This window comes from Crocodylus siamensis, chromosome 7 (assembly GCF_052110815.1).
Source record: "Crocodylus siamensis isolate JL-2025a chromosome 7, ASM5211081v1, whole genome shotgun sequence".
Taxonomy (NCBI): domain Eukaryota; kingdom Metazoa; phylum Chordata; order Crocodylia; family Crocodylidae; genus Crocodylus; species Crocodylus siamensis.
In genome coordinates, this window is record NC_143401.1 from 57,391,089 (window position 1) to 57,406,631 (window position 15,543).

A 15,543-nucleotide genomic window follows, 5' to 3' on the forward strand; every position below is an offset into this window, starting at 1 on the left:
TTGAGACAGGGCACAGTGAAGTGTGGGAAATTTTGGAGGACCACCAAAATTCCTCAGGAGAGGCAGGTACATGAATATCGTAATAGTGTAATTAGCTCCCATGTAAAATTACTCCCAACTGAAACGAGAGTAAAATCTTCTCGTTTACTTTGATGCAAGGAGTTTCATTACTATATGGATGCAGATTCTTCCATTAATGCAATCAGGTTTACTCTGGTATAAAAGTTGCCCGTGAAAACAAGTAGCCATTATTGCCCTCACTTCATTTCCCCACAAATTAGTGTCATACATCAGGCCCAGGCCCTGCATGGCACACACAGTCGGAGACTCTCACATTATAAACATTTATTTATAGATGTACAATTTTATAATCAATTGTAAATCAAGAAATACAGCTTCTGTGAGCATCCATTAGGATCTATGCTTTATTGCACATAACTCAGACCATCCATGATATCTACTTGAGAAATCAAAAGGTTTGGGTGGGCACTGGATAGAGTCCAATTTTGTAAAACATTCAGCACCTTCTGCAAACATAAGTTTCATTTGAATTCCCCAGTGAACTCTACATGCTGAGTAGCTTACACTACTACAAAGGGCATTTATTCCAAAAATATTTAGATTCCAACTGTACTCCCCTAGGAGACATGAGGGTGATCTTTCAATAAAAGAAATTAGATCAGAATAAATAAAGTAGAGTGATGGTAAGGCTTACAATTAACAGGAGGGCTCTCTGGCATTTTGTTAAATAGACAGCCAAAAAACTAAACAAAAAAACCCAAATTGATCTTCTGGATTTGAGAACAAAACCCTCTCGCGCACTCCTCCCAGCCCCAAATCATTTTACATGGCAACCATTGCTGCTTTGATAAATTTCCTCTTAAGGGAAGCCTGGGAGCTGTTTTTATAGAGATAACTTTAAAAAAAAAATGTAACAGCAGGATAGAGAAAAGTCCAGTTTATTCTACCAATGGTAACTTAGCTCGTTTGAATTTTGCTTCTCTTGGGGAGCATGACAAAGAGACATAATATAATCTCGAGCGCTATCCTGCTGCTCTAATTTGGGTCCTGAGGCCCGGCACTTAAACAACGTCCTGCTGCTGTAACCTAAATCTGATAAAAGCAGGTAAATGCAGGATTTTAGCAGCAACACTCCAGCTTCTAAATGCAAGGTTGGAAAAACCATTGCTATAAAATGGGTAAAAATTAGCTGTAATCTACTAACCGATTCACTGCAACGCCCAATTAAATAACTAATAAATAACCATTTCCCTCTTTCTGATCTCTCCTGAAAATGAGACCATCGCATAAACTTCTTTCAACAGAAGCAACCAAAGGCTCTGTTTTTTAGGCATGTCCGTACAGGTTACAGGTTTCCTCAAAGAAACACCAGAAGTGCCCTGCCAAGGTACTGGCCATACTGCAGACAGGAGAGTGCTGGTGAATGAGGCATTCAAAGTTCAGGAGAAACAACAAAAGGACAAAGCTTATGGCAATCTCTATTTACAGAACTAATGGTACACACTGATTACAAGGCAAACTGCCAAAAAAATATTACGTACATATGCAAATTGAACACTGATGAGCTAAGACCGTTTTGGACAGTCCTCTCCTTGCTGAATGAGGTTCCAGCACCCAGCAGACCTGCCACCACTCACCCAGTAGACCTGCCACCACTTATGTCAACATAGCAAAAACAAATCAGTTTGGCCAATTTCACCAAGGTTCTTTCTTCCTGCAGATCTGAATTTTTTTTTTAATAAAAAACCCTGAAACTCATCAATTCATATTTTTATCAACAACAGCAAAATAATGCAAAGTAATTCTAGTTTTAGTGTGTCAAATAGGAAAGGTTCAGAGATGGGCAGCACCAGAAACCGGTTGCAGCTCAGGCTTTAGTTTTCTGCCCAAATTAGTAAACTAAATAATTTAATCCACCCCCTGCATAGTTTAAAAGTCCAACATATATACAGCTATAAATTAATTCTAAATAGATTTTTTTTTTTTAATTGGTTTCATTTCTAAAAGTCTTCCAAGTTCTCTCTCCATTCGAAGTGACCAGTGCAATCATGGAAGGATGTCCTCTGCTTCATGGCTTGCTGCAGTTTGGTGTGGGAGTTTTTGTTTATTTTACACTCTATGTTTGTTCTCATGGTTGCTGTATCCTAGTAGAAACTAGACTGTCGCACTCTAGTGGTGTTGGAAAGAAGGGAAGAAGGCAGGCAGCTTTATTTCCTGTTCTAGCTGCTGCCTGAGACGTCTAACGCTGGAGACAGACAGACAGTGAGAGAGAAGAAAGAGGGCAGTTGTGCGTTGCTAATTCTCCAATTCCATTTTAATTTAAGGTTTGATTCTTTAAAACAAAGTCTGTCACCTTGGCTCAGTGCACTTCACCAAAAGTCTTCAGGCATTTCAAGAGTCTGGGAATAAAAGTGGTAACTGGGTCAGTCTCCAGTCAGTTATAATCACTTAACAGGAGAAACAAACACTTTCCAACCCCCATCCCCAAATTATAGGAAATATGTTTAACTGACATAACTGAGAATGCTAAAAGTAGTTCCTTTGTTTTTCAGCTATCCTCTTCCTCAGACTATGGACAGAGCTGGAGAGAGTTAATACAAGGCTCTGTATTTACTAAGAAAAAGAGCCCTTATCAAAACAAGATAGAGAGCATATCAAAGATAAGAAAAATTCCCAAACCAAGATGCACACTACAACGGCAGAGCTCAAGACATGCTCCTGAGGAACAGCTCCAAGGACCAGGTTTTCCAATGCACTCCCACTGCCCACAATAGAACAAAACCAAAACCAAACCACTCCCAAATATCCTAAGTTGCTTGTATATATAAATCAAGTATCCATATGTCCAACATCCACAATAACTTTCTGGCAAGTGCAAAAGACACGTAGAGACCTGAAACTTGGATACTACACCATAGGCTACTGTCTAACGAGCCCTCACTTTCAATTATATTTGTGGGACATAGGGACCGGCCTGTGTGTTTTACATTCATCTGTTAGTTTCTGAGACGTGAAGCCTCTTGTCTCTGTAAAATTAAACCAAAGAATTAAAGAGAAGTGAGACTCCAAATCCTGTGCCAAATTTAACTTTTTTTTTTTTTTATACAGACCTTTGAGCCAACTAATGCTAGTTTCACTTGTGCTCCTCTGAACTATTGCCAAACCACTTTAGCTCAAATTCTTCAAGCCATGGCCCAGCGGAGAGAGCATGAATCTCTAATACTCATGGTTGACTTCATTATTTTTCCAGTTCAATAAAGCCAGGAGTCTATACAACCTGCTATGTATAGTGAGAGCTTGGTTTGTTTTCACTGAATGTCAGGGGAAGACAACAGGAGGCAAGGAATAGCTGGTCTTATAGGAGTCTATTCCTTATGATCCCTGTGTTCATATTTCCTTAAGTGCTCTCGATACAATTCATTTTTTTTTCAATAAAATAGGCAAAAGAAGCAACAAAATCTATTCATAAATGCATGACCATCAGTTGCAAGAACTGGTAAAGTAAGGAATGTTTGCCCAGTCAAAGCAATGGGTGACAATGTTTCAAATCAATATTTGACAAGAATTCAGCTAACTCACAAGCATATGCAGGCCTTTCACTTTGCTCCCTGGAAGCCAACACCACCAATACTATAGGAAAAATAAGTAAGCCTGAGGAGCACCAGAGGCACTGACATGCAAACATCCCAGATGGGTTCCGCTTTCTCCCCGTTACACATGTGCATCCAGAGGAGAGACCCACAAAGATCTGGATCTCAAACAGAGATTTAAATATGTATAAAAATCATTGATGGGCCATGCTGAAGTGTCACAGGGAAATCACCAGTTCGTACTTAGACCTCCACGGAGGGTCTGGCAGCAATTATCCATGCATGGAGGCTTGAACTTCAGACAACCTGCTACAGCTTGGAGTGCCCATCCTCTGTGCTCTCTGGTACAGATCTGAATCTCCAAAGTAGCGTGCCCGGTATAATAAGCCTTCCTCTGAAAAGAAAAAAATCCAGTCTTTAAAAACAGGATACGAAGTGTGATCTATTCAATAAAGCCACATCTTACCAGCATCTCTCTTTCCTGGACTAATTTCAATGGGAACAGGATGGGGTCTCAAGTTCCTCAAAGCCAGATGAAGTACAGTGCAAGACTAGGGAATGCCTGATGTCCTCTGGGACAGAATGCATGTGATCTCTGGCAGTAGACCTTTAAAAAATTATCTTAAGGAAACCTTTAGAAACTGAAGGAGGGACAGGAGGTAACCCTAGTGTGTGTGTGTATCGAAAAGGGACCAGCCCAGTAACATAGGAAAGAACATGGTAAAGTTACCATGATCAGCAGCAGCACCACCCTCAGTCTGCTGTGCTGCCCTGGGCAGGTTGCCTCCTGAACTAGAAGCTTAGTAGCCACCACCTCACTCAGTATTACTTACTACTTGCCCAAAGAGCTGTGTGGACATGGCCACACTGCTGCTGATTTAGGAGAGCATCACTGCCAAGCACAGAAAGTTTACCATGTAGACGTGAGGATGAAGGATCAGAGCTTATCACTCTGTTTTTCTAAGGCCAGCAGAGCATTGCATCACTCAGCAGCAACTAATCAAGACGACTCACAGTAGCTCCAAGAAGCTCCAAAACGAGTCACATCAGCACTTCTTGATTAGAAAGATGGTCAGGAGGCAGGGCTCCAAGAAATCTTTGGAATATCTTCTTTATCCCACACAAGCAACAATGCAATGCAGCTCCTACTCTGGGCATTACTCCAAAGCAGCTGTAATCATTTGCTTTTGCACGTTTTGCAGCATAAGCTGGATCCCACCATATGCCAGGGCAGATGGATACTGAATCTTATTCCCAAAACAAACATTTGACTAGGGGCCAGCAGAGGATACCCTAGAGTCAATAAGACATATTCTTGAATAATAGAAACAAGTTATATGTTCACCTGAAAACTTTTGAAAAATAAAAAGGATTCCTTTTTCACCTTCTAGACCCTGATGCGACTCAGACAGTGTGGGCTGCACATATGGTACATTTACACAAAATCACTTTGTTCTGAAAGAACACAATAACTGCAGTGCTATACAAACACAGGAGGAAACACCTGAATCACCTGGCCCTAACTTCCCCATCACTCAGGAAAGCAGAAAATGCCACTTATATCCCACCACATGGCAGAGGAGCTCCACAGCACACAGGAGCTGCACTGATCATTTCTTTAATATGGTTTTAAAAACATGAAGATAAAATTTGTCAAGGAGTTCCAGATGAAGAGCTCAGGAGAATCCTCTAGCTCTGTGCATCAATGTAACTATGGAAGAACAATTAGGTTTTGTATTTCAGTGTCTAGGCAAGGACTCCTTTCTGAAACAGATCAGGCTTAAAAGGGTACTCACAAAAGGCTTCTCTCCCCCACCATGCTACTTACTCTGTTGCTTTTCCTTCCAGCAGTTATTTCTAAGATTCGCAATGTAGTCATCTTCCACACTTCTCTCAACATTTTTCAGGTTTGTGCCAGTGTACTCTTCTGCAAAGTTCTCAGTTACATAGTAAACTACTTTCAAGTGCTCAGTCACCCTCCTCTGTACATGCCCAACAGACCTACGGCAGGGAGAAAAATGAAAACAGTAAATGGTGGTATTCAGGTGCAGAGTAGTTAAGTTGCAGTCTCATTATGAGCAACACAAAACCTGCAATATCACACTACTGAAAGGACAAATTATCCTGATGCACTTCCTATTTTGGTAAGGAAAAAACATCTCTGTTTGTGCGAGACTGACAAACATTTTACCAGAAAGAACTAAAACTGACTTGGCCAGCTCATCAGGATTCCTATTAGCTTGTGTGCTTCCTTTGGAGTGCTGGTGTATCTTGGAGACTGGCTGACAGAGAACTCTATGAATTATTTAAAATATGGAGCTTATTGCAATCTTCAACATCCCATCAGTTCTTGAAACTCTCACTATGTCCTTCCCACACATACAAGCCTCCTTCTCACTGTGCCCCAAAAATGCTCTGTCTGGTTATGAACCTTTGAAGTTGATGCATCTCAGACCAAGGCTTTTGACAAACAAGCAATTCAGAAATGTTTAGAAAATTAAGCAACAGTGTAGGCCATAGCAGAACAAAGACACTGCTGACAGCTAAGCCTGCTCAACAGGGCTGCCTACCTGACGAATCCAACCTCTTTGGTCCTCATACTGCAGATCTCTCCTAAATCAAAGAGCAGAGAGGGATAGTTTGCTGTTCCTTGCAGCCTACTGCAGCACCCACTATTGCAGCAGAAAATGGATCACATTCCTCAGACCCCAGCTTTATCCAGGACCATGAAAAATAATATCTACACATAAGAGGTTTTCTTATTCTGTGACAGCATTTCCTCTGGAGTAGCACTCCATGCAGAGCTAATGCATGTACGGTACTCCTCAGATAGCCCCACCAGCACTTCAGTAAACCTAGAGATGTTCGCTAAAGGTTTGCCACTGCACTGACCCAGAAAGTGTCTATTCATGAATTTAATCAGGTGTAATTCACTCTCAGGCAAACCCTGAGATACTAGTTGGCCACTAAATAGATAAATAAAAGCATTAATAGTTTTTAGGCATTTATGCCACAAAAGAGGCTTGAAAGCCACTTCCCTTTTCTAAATAACAGTTCACTCAGCTCCCTTTTCAGTACACCATCTGAGGCATGAGAAGGTGCAGGAGAATGACTCTAATATATTCTCCAGCCAGAAACCGCTTCATAAGGGCAAAAAAGGTAGATTTTTTCAATCTTGTTTAACAAGTTTGGCCGGGCCGGAGTGCCGAAAAACACCACAATGCCTACCTCCGAAGGTGCTAGAGTGCTGGCACGGCAGAAAAACAAAATGAGGGCAAGGGGTACATGGCAGGATGCCCTGCTTGTGCCCCTTGCCCCTCAGCCAAAGCCCCTGCCCCCCACCCAAAGCCCCTGCCCTCCAGCTCTACTGCCCCTTGCCCCACCCCCAGCTCTACTGCCCTGTGCCCTCCAGGCAAAGCCACAAGGCTGGGAGACAGCTGCCACTGCAACCAGAAGAGCTTTTCTGCCCTGTGCACACTGCGACACCAGCAAGCCACCAGTAGGGCTTCCCCACCCAGCAGGGGGCTCACAGGGAATAAAAAGGAAGCTGCCAGCCAGCCCCGTGTTGAGTGCGGATTCCCTGCCCAGAAGAGAACTAGCTGGGACCTGTCCCACTTCCAGGGCAGTAGCCAGTGAGCCCAAGGCTGGGCACGGTGCCCCTGGCTGCCAGCGAACCCCCACCCAGCAGGGGGATCACTGGGAGTTGTCCCACTTCTGGAACTTGCCCTGCTGGACAGGTCCTGGCAAGCCCCCTGCTGGGCTGCTTGGCTCCCAGCTCCTGTGGGAATCCCTGCCCAGCAGGGGGCTCCCTGGTAGTTGCCCCAGAAGCAGGATAGCTGCTGGAGAGGCCCTGGCTGAGTGGGGAAGCAGAAAGCTCCCCAGACAGCTTCCCAGGAGCCGAGAGCCAAGCAACACCAGGACTGTGGGGAGCTGGGAGCCATAAAGCACTGGGATGGGGAAGACAGAGAGCAACCCCATCTTAGCGCTGATTGGTTCCCAGCTCCTGGGGGAAGCCAGGAGCCGAGGAGTCCTAGGATCAGGGACAGAGAACTTCCTTGTCCCCTGTGGCCCCTGCTGGTGTGACTGATAGGGAGCAAATTTGTTTCTGGTCAGTGTCTAAATGAGCAGTACTGCACAGCAGCTAATGTGCAGTTAATCTACTACCTGTATTTACAGGTAGTAGAAAACCATGCATTAGCTTAATTCACTGTGCTGTAGCTGCTGTACATAGTCACACAGTGATGCCTTACTGCTCAGTAGATCAGTCTACTGCGCAGTAAAGTGTCTCATGTAGATGCGCCCACTTTCCTATGATCCTAGTTTACTGAACTTCATGCACAAAACCATAGAGCCTGTCACCTAAAGCTACACAAGGAACACGACCTGGGCATGTGCCACTAGGCAATAACTAATTATCAAGGGGTTATAGATTTAAAGATTAGAACAAGTAGAAGATTTGGTATTGAAAAATACTGCACAAGGAGATTTATGAAGGTTAATGACTGACAAAAGGGTGTTTCTGTCAGTTCTGGAGGTCCTCTCTCATTCTCAATGGTGGCATTTTGTAATCTTAATCTTCCAGTTTTTCAGTCACGTTCTAACCTCCTGGTCATCATCACTACATCAGTCTGCACTCGTCTCCCAGAAGCCATAGCAAAGGTAATATTTTCATGAGAAGTGATGAAGTGGGGAAGGCTCGCAGGCAATCTAGCAGCACCGCCTACTGGCACACAATACATTTGCACATTGCTGCCAGAGCTCCACTGACCCAGAGGGTTTTGTTCTGCATGCTCAGTTTTACTCAAACAAGACAACAGGAAGCCTTTTCTTCTGGCATTGTTGCCTGCTGCATGAAAAGTCTAATTTGTTTCTCATGAATGAACCCAAGGATTTGGTGATTGGTTCTTTTTTCTGTCCTTGGCAATGCAAACGCACTTCAGCACAGTACTCTGGCAGGGTGGAGAAAGCAGCTCAGAAATCAGAAGCAAGTGCCAATGCTGAGCCAGGAAACATACTGTGACCCTGCAAGCAGCATCTTAGTTTGATAAGTGAAAAACAGTGGCTAAAGCCAAACACTAACTTGAAGAGCAAAATAATTCTGAACAGCTAAGCTTGAGTGTGGGCCTTCCAAATGTGTAGAGCTCCAAGGGGGCTCCCCTGCACTGAAGGGGTTGGAATTGGATGACAAAGGAATGGCTGGAACTAAGAGTTCCTGCTCCTCCAATGGCTGAGCCAGAAAACAATAGTTGAATGACACCCAACTAAGCTCCCACAACTGACTGAAAGGTTTTTCACACCTCCCTACCAGTGCACTACATATGGACAAAACTTCTTACTGTTGCTATTGTCACAAAAATAACTTTACAGTATATTTACTCTCTCAATGAATCTAATCAAATGGGTCCAGTGTAAAAAGTCAAAACATGGTATTCTAGCCATCATTCCCACAAATTGGCCTGGAATCCAAAAGTTAAGCCAGATTCTTTCAGGGCTTTACCTCACAAACAGAGTCTAATCAATGAAACTAAGGACCCCACCTACAATAACAATACTATCTTACAACTCCCCTTTTATTTACCCACGAAAAACTTCCAAATGTATGTGTATAACACCTTGTATTTGAAGCCATGCCTAACTTTAGCCCAACTGTGCAGTTAGTCCAATAAAAGATATCACTTACAAAAATCCTTGCCTGGTATATAATTTCTGGGACATCTCAGTTACAACATTACTCCAACACCATCGCATACACATACACAGGCACCCCACTGCTGTACCAAAAGAATAACTCATGCAACCCAGCCATCAAGAACACTAATATAACCTTGCACTGACCTTACAAACCTAATAAAACTACCAATTTGTTTGTTGTTAATAATAACATCAACTTTCAAGACAAAATGGGGAGATGCTGTAGTACAGGCACACCTATGACCCACGGACTGCATTCGGCCCACAAAGAGGTCCAATGCGGTTTGTGGAGGTTCCAATCCAAAATGGGGGATCAGTCTTGAGGAGCTATGTCATCCCTGCAGAGCTTCTCTTTGCTGCAGAGGGGCACGGAAACTGGCAGCTAACCACTCGGAGGGGGCAAGGGGAAAGACTTCCGGCCTGCAGCAGTAACTGGGTTTTAAATTCTGGCCTATCCCACCAAAGGGCTTGTGACCCCTGTTATAGCCCATTTTACTACAAGGCAGGTTTATAATCACCACTTATTTGTCCATGTTTCATTGCAGACTTTGCAAACAGGGCTTTTTATTTTCAATAAGTAAATGGCACCACCTCTTCTAATGAAGAAGTCAAATAAAACCTGCTGCTTCTTCTGGTGGGAATAAAAACCCTATATCTGAAGTACAACGGTGGGAGCAACCTTTCCAATTTCTATTTGTGTGCTACTCCTGACTGAGATCTTTGGCAGTTGCAGTTCTCTAGAAGGGCAAACTGATGTCCAGATAGGGGCCTTGCAAAGGTAAAAACTTGAAAACGCTTTTAAAATGCACAATATATTCATAGCCACATGAACATGATGCACATATAAGGACTAAAAGAGTAATACAGTCTACATCCCTTTTTCAAACTATGCCCATTAAGAAGAAGCATGGCTTACATTCCCACACCACCCATTTTCCTCTCCAAATTCAGGTGTAAAATACTTGGAATAACCCACAAACTTTTAAATTTAGCAAAGTGGTAGATTTTAACATGTCTGATGCCCTATGTTAGAAGTTTTGATCTTCTGGTCAGATTTTAGACCACATCTATAACACGAAATGTAATATATTTTCCAGCCAGAGTTATCATGATAAGGAATATAGCACTTCATTTAGCTGTTACAGAACTGTTTGGAAAACTCTAATTACAGGGTTTAACACCAGTTGGCATTCTGGCTTTCCCAGTGCTCTAAACATTCACTGATATTAACTGATGAAGTTCCCTATGGTCATTGGATTAGGAAAGGGTTATTATTTCTCTACAAATTTATTTAGATTGTTTCACAATGATGAGCAATTCTGTAACAGTTCTTTGTCTACTCTATTTATATACCTTGTCCTGGGGTTAAAATACTCCAATGTTTCCATGGAGAACATTGAAATTGTTGTTTGTATTAAAAGCTAAACAAGGCTTTTGATACTACCCACAGAACTCACCTGAATCTAGCACCTGTATTTGGTTAGAGCTCTCTGAAGTCATTTAGTCCAGACCTAAGTGCAGGACAGCTCCCTCCAGTATACCTAGCATTTTGCTAGACATCACTGTATCACCATCCTTGATCTTTACTTGGATAGAAGTGATTAGAAGTGAACATAAAGCCTGTGCAACACACCCAATTTCACACTTGTATCCTTCGTGTCCCAGGGAAAAGTGCGATACTTTACAATGGCTCTAGAACCCTCTGGGGTTCTGACATGTGGCTTGCAGGATCCATGGCCCTGAACTGAACATTACAAGAGAATCTCAAGGATTCTCTGCATTCATCACCCGAGTAAGAAGTCTTTCGTCTCAGGTTTGTTTGCTAGACCTTACAGCAAGTTCAGATAGATCCCAGAATATTCTTCTCATCTCAGCAGTTCTAAGATTACACATGTTATCCCAAACAGAAATAGTCTATGGTGATGAAGAGACCTGAAAAGTGCCATGGTCTCTTACAGCCAAGATCTACCAAGAGTGAAAAAAACATGGTTGGAGAGGTTTCTTTTAATGAACTGATTTCCTGGCTATGCTCAGTGGTAATGATAGACCTCAGTGTCATCCTTTTCAACAGCCAGGAAACAGCATGTAATGTTAAAATCACCTCTGCAACGCAGTAGCATACTAGGAAAAGAGATATAAAGCACACCCAAATGGAAAACACACAAAAATCCAAACTACTAGTATGCCTGTTCTCATTTCAAACCCTTCCCCATGCTCCCAGCCCAAGTTATGTATTAAAATAGTGAGTACTAACGGTCTGTGGCTCAAGCTGTAAGGTGGACTGGAGACCATCATCTGGCTGAGAGCTGACACAATGATCAGGATGAGAATAGGCATCAGCTGGACAAACAAGCCAAGGCCACCCTGAGGGAAAACAGAAATACACACTGGAATGTCATCAATTCATTTACAAGCACAGATTTATTGAACAGCTCCCCCTCTTGTCTCCCTCCCCCACCAAACTCAGCTGTATTGTGCCCTTGATGTTAGCAGGAGATGTGCACGCGACTCAAATGCACAGTGGGACTCACTCTTCTACAAAGTTAAAAAGAACAAAGAATGTTGAGGGCACATTTTCAAAACAGTTTAAGAGAAGTTCCCTGCCCGGTGACTCTTCCTAGTACTAATGGTAGTCACTACTTTGGAAATATACCTGTAAAAACCAAGGTCTTCTAGCTCACCCCTGTGCACCCTCATTTTGAGAGAGAGTTTAGAATGGTTTATATTAATCTTATATAACACCATATATATTAAAGAGCATTTGCTGATGCACTTTTCATACTCTAACTCAGTCTACAGAAATTGGTACCACAGCATTAGATAGAACGTGCTTTCCATTTACTAATCTACCAAATCACATCTGTTTCAAATCTTGGATTCCCTCTCACTCTAGTCTAGAACAACTGTTTCATTAAGCTTAAGAAAGGAGACACAATTGCCTTTTCTTTGAATATACTGTAGATCATCCCAAAGATTAAAGGCCTTCAAAGCCATGAAAAAGACTTGGGTTAGATCCATGGCTGCTCTCTCTCTACCCCCACCTCCCACCCCATTTCCCTACCCAGAGGGGACAGAGAATGCTAGACAGACCTCCATAATAGAAGGAGGTACAGAAGTAGTTCAACATTTCTATGAAGTGCCTCCCTTGGCTAATTAAAGTTCTACCCAATCAGAAAGATAATGATACTGGAATTTTAGATTAAAAGGGTCTGTCCTAGGTCTGGTGTTGTTTAATATCTTAATGATTTGGGATTGAGTGCACACTTAGCAAATCTGCAGATAACACCAAGTTGGGTTGAGAATTTGAGATGCAGACACTTGGAGGGAGGTAAGGGTAACATGATTTATAAGGATAGGCTGAAAGAACTAGGATTATTTAGTTTGCTCTGGATTTTCAATGAGCTGATGCAGTGTACAGGTTTAGTTACAAAAAAAAGCCTGGGAATTTACAGCTTTGCAAAACCCGCTGAACAGGTCAAGTATTTTGATTGTCCGCTTTCAAATGACTTTCTTTGTTTTCCCGGCATTCTTGGATAATCACAGCTTCAAACGGCCCTGATGAAACACTACTGCATGGTAATTCTTGGAAACACCACATTTTGGCTAACGAAATAAGGAGGAATGGGTGCAGATGCTGTGAGGACTGAAGTGTAAGGCAGGAAAATATTTTGGAATTCAGACCTGGACAAATTAGAAAGAGTCCAGTGGAGAAGAACAAAGATGATCAGAGGTTTGGGAAACTGTCTGGGATTATTTTGTCTAGAAAACACTGAGGGGGAATATGGTAACAGTCTTCAAATGCCGAAGGGGTAGTTACAATAAAGAGGATGGTAGCAGACTATATTCAGTGCCCAGAGGGGACAGGACAAGGAGCAACTGTCTTGAATTGCAGCATGGGAAATTTACATTGGATATTAGGAAGAATGTTTACTATGAGAGTGGTTAGGTACTGGAACAGAGTACCTAGAGAGGTTGTATAAGCTCCATGCTTGGAAATTTTTAGAAGCAGGTTAGACACCGCTTGTCTGTGATAGTTTAGAGTGGTATGATCCTGTTTGGGGGTTAGACTAGATCAGGAGTTGGCAACCTCTGCCCCCTGGGCTAGATCCAGCATGCAAAGAGATCTGATTTAGCTTGTGGTGACAGAGGCACTTTACCCTGTGCAGCATCCCCTGCACAGCACCCAGCAGCTGTGTGCTTACTACTGCACCCTGTACTTGTCACTGCCAATGTCAAGAGCAGTCCTTGCACAGAGCAGAAAGGGCTGTGGCACCATAGGAAATCAGTGGCCTGTGACGATGGCTGGGTCACAAGTTTGCCCTTCTTAAAGCTTGCTGACCCCTGGACCAGATGACCTCCTGAGGTCCCTGCTCAGCCTTACTGTTCTATGACACTAGGGTTTAAGTAGAAAAAAACCCAAACTTTAGTTTATATTTAATTAAAAGTGCAGTCACCATGTACTAATGCTGTATTTCTGGATGCCATATTTAAACAGAAAACAACATTTGGATCCCATTTAAACAATGAGATTAATCTGAAGGGTTGTGCCAGTATATGTATGAAAGCCATACGAATACAATTGTCAATAAATAGAACAGGAAACTCCAGTGTAAACTCTCAAGCAAATTCAGTTGCCACGGCACTAGAAAGTTGCCCTTACTTGTCTAGAATAGTTTAATACAATGGGTACAAGCAATTTTGTTGGTTTTCAAACATGAAAAAACCCTTTTTCTTTCTCCTCAGCCTTACATCACCCTGCTGTCCTCTCTACTTACATCACCCTGATGTTCTCTCCTGTCCTGCCTCTGATGGTAGGTATATCGCATCCTGCCATTGCTGTACACATGAACATTACCTGTGGGAAAATAAACCTATTAAGAGGAGTCCAGAACACCTTGATACTGTTATCAGCTAGCTGAGGGGTGATGAAAAACAGAATAATCAAGCGCATTCTATTGTATCCTGCCTGATAAAAATGCAACATCTGGACAGATTAGGCACTAACAAACCACAGTGAAATTCAGAATTTTCACTAAAAAGAACTTGGAACAATGTATCTAGTTTTGCCACCAGGCACTAACTGCAGTGTCTCCCTAAAAAAAACAATAACGGAGGTGCCTTTTATTAGCTTATTTGACACGGCTAGCTGAAGAGTGACCTTGGGCTGTGAGGATGAACAGCTCCTTAATCGCTGCTGAACGGATCTGGATGGAGAATTTGAACTCAGTGTCAAGTAAAAATGGAGGAAATGATTTGCAAACTCCAAAATTAAACAACAGTATTACCAGAGGAGACTTATTCTCAAGATGGGAAAGTACCAAACATATTTCCTTGAAACCTAATTGGTGGTGATTGCAGGGCTCCACTGAAGGACATCAGGGGGTAGAGAAACGCTGTATAAGACTCTTCATTACCATGCACGGTTTAAATTTAGATTTTTTTTTTTTAAAGTGTGTATATATAATGTGCAATTTTCTTAGTTTGACAAACAGAAAAATGGTTGCCTTTTTGTAATTAAGCAGACAGAATTCCTACTACTTACCAAACTAGATTTGAATATACCACTAGCCCGTTTTTAATTCATAACATAATACGAGTAGAAGTTATAACCATATCAGCATTCAATAGCCCAACGGCTTCCTTCCCTCAAATGTAACTGTTATAGACATTAAAATGAATATAGCACCCCTGTAAGTACTTAATATTTCATTATTTCCCTGAGTACTTCTTTTACCATTAGTTAGGGTTAGAGTCTAGTTACTAATGTAGTTTATATGCCAGAATCCAATGTATTTACTTCTCTGATTATCCAGGGCATGTTAAGTGGCATGGGGACTTTTCTCTGGAAAATAATTTGTTTTCAAATTTAAATTAAATCTCTATCTTGTCTTAATAAATTGATTTTAATGGTGACCAATGAACATAGAGGATTATAGCAAAAACTCTTTTCCTCATGAGTTTATATATGCAAGATACAAAGGTAATTTCATTTTGAACAAATTTAATTTATTTTCTAGGAATAAGTATTTTGGATTATTTGTTATGAATGATAGAAAAATAGGGTGAAAGAAGTAGAATTTGATACCTACTGGTTTCAGTATTTACATTGTGCAGAACAGCAAGTGAGAAGAGTTTTAATTTTTGGAGAAAAATACCAACTAAAAATAGGATTTTTCAAGTGGCATAAAAGTTGTTTAAAAAATGTTCAAGCCCAAACTGAAAAAAGGCCAATGTGATCAGC

General features: G+C 41.9%; 1 protein-coding gene across 4 annotated transcripts in view; it reads right to left on the minus strand.

The window, feature by feature from the left end:
- Positions 1–330: 330 nt before the first annotated feature.
- Positions 331–15,543, minus strand: part of DNAJB12 (DnaJ heat shock protein family (Hsp40) member B12) — a 32,276-nt gene continuing 17,063 nt past the window's right edge. The window contains exons 5-10 of one of the 4 annotated variants that reach the window (XR_016443467.1): positions 14,078–14,157; positions 11,557–11,666; positions 5,440–5,612; positions 3,855–4,005; positions 2,375–2,420; positions 331–2,266 (exon numbers count right to left, since the gene is read on the minus strand). Coding sequence is in view for 2 of the 4 variants with exons in the window: in XM_090057210.1 (XP_089913336.1) it covers positions 3,884–4,005; positions 5,440–5,612; positions 11,557–11,666; positions 14,078–14,157 (485 nt within the window). In the remaining 2 variants the exon portion in view is untranslated. Of the gene's footprint in view, positions 2,421–3,844; positions 4,006–5,439; positions 5,613–11,556; positions 11,667–14,077; positions 14,158–15,543 lie in introns of all 4 variants that reach the window. The other 3 variants (XR_016443468.1, XM_090057210.1, XM_090057209.1) reach the window with 3 other exon arrangements.